Source organism: Chamaea fasciata, unplaced genomic scaffold (genome assembly GCF_029207755.1).
Source record: "Chamaea fasciata isolate MVZ Bird 193981 ecotype frontalis unplaced genomic scaffold, bChaFas1.0.hap1 SCAF_7, whole genome shotgun sequence".
Lineage (NCBI taxonomy): Eukaryota > Metazoa > Chordata > Aves > Passeriformes > Sylviidae > Chamaea > Chamaea fasciata.
In genome coordinates, this window is record NW_027094092.1 from 7,895,405 (window position 1) to 7,900,879 (window position 5,475).

The 5,475-nt window shown below is 47.6% G+C and overlaps 1 protein-coding gene across 1 annotated transcript; it reads left to right on the forward strand.

The window, feature by feature from the left end:
• Nucleotides 1-529: 529 nt before the first annotated feature.
• LTO1 (LTO1 maturation factor of ABCE1) lies at nt 530-3,926 on the forward strand. Its single transcript, XM_066187450.1, has 5 exons — nt 530-609; nt 1,798-1,903; nt 2,743-2,813; nt 3,276-3,393; nt 3,755-3,926. Exons 1-5 carry the CDS (start codon nt 569-571, stop codon nt 3,821-3,823), a joined length of 405 nt encoding a protein of 134 aa, XP_066043547.1. The 5' UTR covers nt 530-568; the 3' UTR covers nt 3,824-3,926.
• The last annotated feature ends 1,549 nt before the right edge of the window (nt 3,927-5,475 follow it).

The window sequence follows — 5,475 nt, forward strand, 5'->3', positions numbered from 1 at the left end:
CAGTCCAGCCTGGCCTTGGACACTTTCCAGGGATGGGGCATCCGCAGCTTCTCTCAGCAACCTGTGCCGGGGCCGCACCACCCTCACAGGGAAAATTTTTGGCAATATGCACCGAGAATACACTTCTTGGAAGCCACAGATAGCAATATTACGTGAGAGAGACGTGCAAACTCTATCATTCCATGACCAGCGACACGACTCGAGAGAACGGCCTGAAGCTGTGTCAAGGCAGGGCTGGACACCGGGAAAAGGTTCCTCAGCCAGAGGGTGGCTGGGCACTGGAACAGGCTCCGCAGGGCAGCGGTCGCAGCACCAAGGCTGGCAGAGCTCAGGGAGCCGCTTTGAGGCACGGGGTGGGGTTTTTTGGGACGCGGGGTGTGATTTCTGGGACACCAACATTCCCCCGGGGGCGCCCCGCGCCGAGATCTGTGGCGGCGCTCGGGCGCCCCCTAGTGGCCGCACGCCGCCGCTGTGTGTGGGCGTGGCTTACCGTTAGGGAGCGTGGTCAGTGCTCAAGGGCCGCGCCCCCTCCCGCGCGCCGTCCTCTCCCGGCGTGCTTCGCGCCGCCATGGCCGACCTGTTCGATGGGATCGTGATGGCCGAGCAGAGGTGAGGGCACACAGGGAGCCTGGGGGCACACAGGGAGCCTGGGGCGGCCCCACAGCGGCTCCTCGGTGGCGCGGGGCTCCCCTGTGCCTGTGCTCTCCTGTGCTACCAGGGGAGAGTCAGGGAAAGGAGGGCGAGCGCCGAGGAGGAGGAGGGCGGGGGAAATTCGCCTCTGCCTGCTCTGAGAGACCGAGCAAAGCGAAACGGCCTGAGGCCGACTCGGGGGAGGTTTGGGTGGGATGTCGGGGAAAGGTTCTTCATCCAGAGGGTGGTCGGGCGCCGGAACGGGAATTGGTCTCAGCACAGAGTGGCTTGGTGGGCCGAGAACAGCGGAGTGAGGGTCAGCAGGGCCAAGGGTAGGGTCCAGCCCCTGGGTCACCTCAGCCCCTGCTGCGCTCCGGGATGGCGGGAGAGTTCTGGAACGCAAACCAGAGGGAAAGGCCCTGGGCTGCTGGCCGAGAGCTGCTGAACACAAGCCCGGGTGTGCCCCGGTGGCCAAAAGGACAATGGTATCCTGGCCTGTGTCAGCAATAGTGTGGCTAGCGGGATCAGGGCAGTGACTGTCGCCCTGTTCTGAGGCCCCACCTCGAATCCTGGGGTCACTTTTGGGTCCCGCACCACAGGAAAGACTTTGAGGTGCTGGAGTGTGTCCATAGAAGGGAATTGAGCCGGGGCAGGCTCTGGAGCACAAGTCTGATGAGGAGCAGCTGAGGAAGAAAGGGGGAGCTCAGCCTGGAGGAAAGGAGGCTCGGGGAGAACCTTCTCTCTCTATCTACAGGTCCCTGACAGGAGCCCCGCATGTGGGGTCAGACTTTTCTCCCTGGTAACAAGTGACAGGAGAGAAGGAAGTGGCCTTGAGCTCCACCAGAGGAAGTTTAATTGTACATAAGGAGGAGTTTCCTCATGGAGAGGGTTGCCAGGCCTTGGAAGGGGCTGCCCAGGGAGCTGCTAGAGTCACCATTTTTGCAGGTGTTCAAGGAACAGCTTGGGCTCTGGTCTGGCTGACACAGTGGTGATCATTCAGAGGTTGGACTGGATGGTCTCGAAGGTGTTTCCCCACCAAAACGAGCCTGTGATTCTGGAATTTGAACCGATTTTGCATGGTGTTTCTAAGCTCTGGAGGCGACGGGCAGCTGGTGGGCGGCATGAGCTCAGCAGGAGGTGAACAAAGCTGTGGTTCTGCATCCCCAGGTTCCACAGGCAGGGCTTTCAGGAGGGGCTTGCCGAGGGCAGCCACGCCGGCCTGGCTGAGGGCAGGAGGCACGGAGCTCTCCACGGAGCCAGGGTCAGCTCGGAGGTAAGCGGGGCAACGCTTCAGCCTCGGGATCTTCTTGTCACTGGGGAATGACAGACACACACAGACACTTCCAGGCAAGGCCCCATGCACTGGCCTGCGGTGTTTCACTGCCACGTCTGTCTGTGTCCAGGAGGACCCAGAGGACTGCTTTACAGGTGCTGTTTTGAGCTGGAGAGTTCAGGAGGTGTGCTTGTGTTTTCTGAGGTTATTTGCTGTACGGAGCTTTGGTAATCTTTTTTTTTCCCAAATTTATGGCTAAAGGCCCTCCCTCCCCCCGCCCCCAATCTCCTGTGGCTCAGCATAAGGAAAAGCATGGAATCTTGAGGCATAAAGAAGCAGTTCTATGTGTCTCTGATGCTGGGAGGGTTTGTGGCAATGTCCCTCTTCCTCACACGGAGCCAGCTCTGTGTGCTGGCACACCTGGATCAATAACCATTCCTAGGAATTCAGGAGAGTGGTGGGAAGGCACCTCAGCTTGTCCCGTCTGTCCAGCTCCAGTTTTCACAGTTGCAGGATGAGAATGCCAGACAGCAGCCTCCAGAGCTGGATGGTTTTGTACAAAAAGGTCCTGGACAGACCATAAGAGAGAAGTGTTCCAGTCTCCTCATACTGGGAAAGCTGCAGAGGGAGGTGGGATTAGAGACATCAAGTGAGAGGATGACTTGGGTAATCTAACACTTGTCAGCCTTTCCAGCTTGGAAACATGCTTGTGTATCCAGGGTTTAGTTTCCTGAAGAGTGAGATGCAGTGTAGTGCTTTATTTCTGTTCAGCTGTCCATGCTGTGTGTTCTTTGGGGTTTTTTCTTTCCCTCATGACACTCTTTTAAATTCGCTTTTAGATCGGTTGCTACCTTGGGTTTGCACTGACATGGCACTCTCTGCTCCAGAAATGCACAGATGAAAAGAACAGGTGAGGTTAAAAAGGCTGAAAATCATTTTGCTGTGACTTCCATTCTTTTCTTCATGTCTTTTTTTTTTTTCTGTCTCATTTTGATTAATCTGTCTGTCAGAATTGCCTTTTTTACTGCATTTCTTTATTTTTTTTTCCAGTCATCTAATCAGTATTTTTGTTGATTCTTGAATATTTCTCAACTTTGGACTGGTAAAAGTGAAAAAAGTGAAACCTTAAATCTGCCAGTTGGGCTTAATTCCCAGTTTGGAGTAATTCCTAGTTTGGATGACTTCTTAAATATGTATGGAACACACCTGACAATGGTCTAAATGGGAAAAGTTGAATTAAAGAAGCATAGAGGGCTGGATTTTGTGCTCTGGATTATTATATATCAGTATAATTTTCATACTGATGGATTGAAAAAACTCCTGTGTGAGGATCACTGGGTTTTGTTTTGATTTGATTTTTTTTTTCCCCTAGGAAAAAGATAAGGGCTCTGGATTCATTAATAGGGATGATTCAGAAATTCCCACATGAAGACCCCACTTACGATAAGCTGCAAGAAGATCTGGAAAAAATCAGAGGAAAATTCAAACAGGTTTGTAGGATTAAGTTGTTATTTTAGCACATAAATTCATTTTTTAAGAGATTTAGTTTCTAAAGCCACTCCAAAACACAGTACTTGTGTGGAGCAGTTATTGTTCCTCCTCTGCAATCATAACAAAATACTTGAAGTGAGATAAATTAAGTCAAAGTCCTTGATAGTTGAAAATTTCCCAACCAATAACAAATGCAGAATAAAGGAAAAAGTATTCTTTAAAAAGCAAGTTGTAAATAACCTTTGACAATTTGAATTACGAGTGGGACCAGAAGAAGAGAAATGGAGCAATTGGGAGTTTTGTTGAACATTCTTCTTGGAAAACAGACCCTTTGAAACACTTCTGTGTATTCTTTTTTAGGTTTGTTCAATGCTAAATATTCAGTCTGATTTTGGAACCGGTACTGAGAGATCTTCACTAACATTTTGAGTGCAACAGATGAAGATAAACATGGATGACAAAAGAAAAAGAAACATTAAAAGAACAGAACTGGAAAAGTGTTTATCTACTTTTATAATTTAAAAAATCAAAATAGTGAAGAGATGTTAGAGGGGAAAGGGAAAATCACTGGACTTGCAATGGTATTTAACATTTGTTATCTCTATCAAGTTTTATTTAGGGTATTACACACCCTAGTGTGTAAATCTGTTAAACGGAAATATTTAATTCTTTGCTAGTCTTTTACTGATAATTCCTCAAAAGGAATACAAACGTTTGCACAGTTTCCTTGTTTAAAGGAGGTCTGTTACTTAAAAATCTGTGTATGCAGATCATTCAGTTTACACAATGTGTGGATGCTGTGGGTGAAGGAAAACAAAATCAATTCCCTGCAGACTTTGTGAGCAGAAGATGGAATGACAGAGGAGGTCAGAATGCAAAGGAGAAGGATGAAAATACCTGCCAGAATATGGAATTTGCACTTGGATTTTCCAGTAGTTTTGCAGACTACTAAGGGGGGAAGGGAGCAAACTCCCTAAAATCTAACCCAAACAAGTTACCAGTTTAAATGGTGGGTGAGATAAACATGCCTGCCAGAAGAGCTGTGATTCTCACTGGCTGTATTTATTAGTGCCTCTTACACAGGCTAGCTTTTCATCTGCCAGCCTTGAAACGTGACCTCTTCGGTCTCATTTCAAATCAATGGATGTTGCCAGCTGCCTGTATTTAACTTTGTTAGTTGAGAGAAATACCTGGAACAGGCTTGGCTGCCGGATGTCTTTGCAATTCCAGTTCTGTAAGGAATTCCAGCACTCCTTTCTCAGCTGTACCATGTGTGTCTGGCTCTGCCTGCATGGCACAGTGCAGCCTCATGAAGACAGATTGGAGGTTTTTGGTTTGTTTAATTGTGTTACAGGTGAGTTTGTATGCACACAGGCAGTGTCAGAGCCATCTAGTGGATATGTGGGATTGTAGGAGGTCACAAATATTTGCGTAGGTGAAATTGTTAAAATAGACAGTACACAACGTACACACTCGTGACAATTTCAATTATGTGCAGAATTGCTCTGAAATGAAGTAACACTGAGGTTGGAATTCATTTGTACTTGCTTCCTCATTTGCAAAAGTGTCTGTAAAAGCAGGGGCAGGGTTGTGAGAGCTCCAAGGGGAGCATTTTTTTAATGCAAGTGTGTGATGGGTGGGTGACAAGCCAAGGTGCTGCTTCAGAGATTGTATTAAACACAATTTATTTTTGTTCAGCTCAAGAGAGAAAGGGTCTTTGGCAGTCAGGTGGTGACTGTTACCTGGAAAATTGGTTTGGTGGCTAATTTTTTTGTATTGCTTTAATTTTCAATGAAATAATATTAATTATTATATAAATGCATGTGTGTATATACTGAACTGTAAGTATTGTATCAGCCAGGATTTCCAGCTGGGATGTACCAAGTTTATGGTTATCTATTCAGTCTTTAATTTTTAAATTAAGTTTCATTTGTGTGTGCACACTGATGGAGTCTCCTCTTCCATGAGTCTGTATTTTTCTGAATATCTGCTGTTCCACACCTTTTTGGGCCTGATTTGGTTTATTAAATGAGGTGCAGTTCAAAATTCTGTTGGATGTGCTGTTGTGTGCTTTCTTCAGT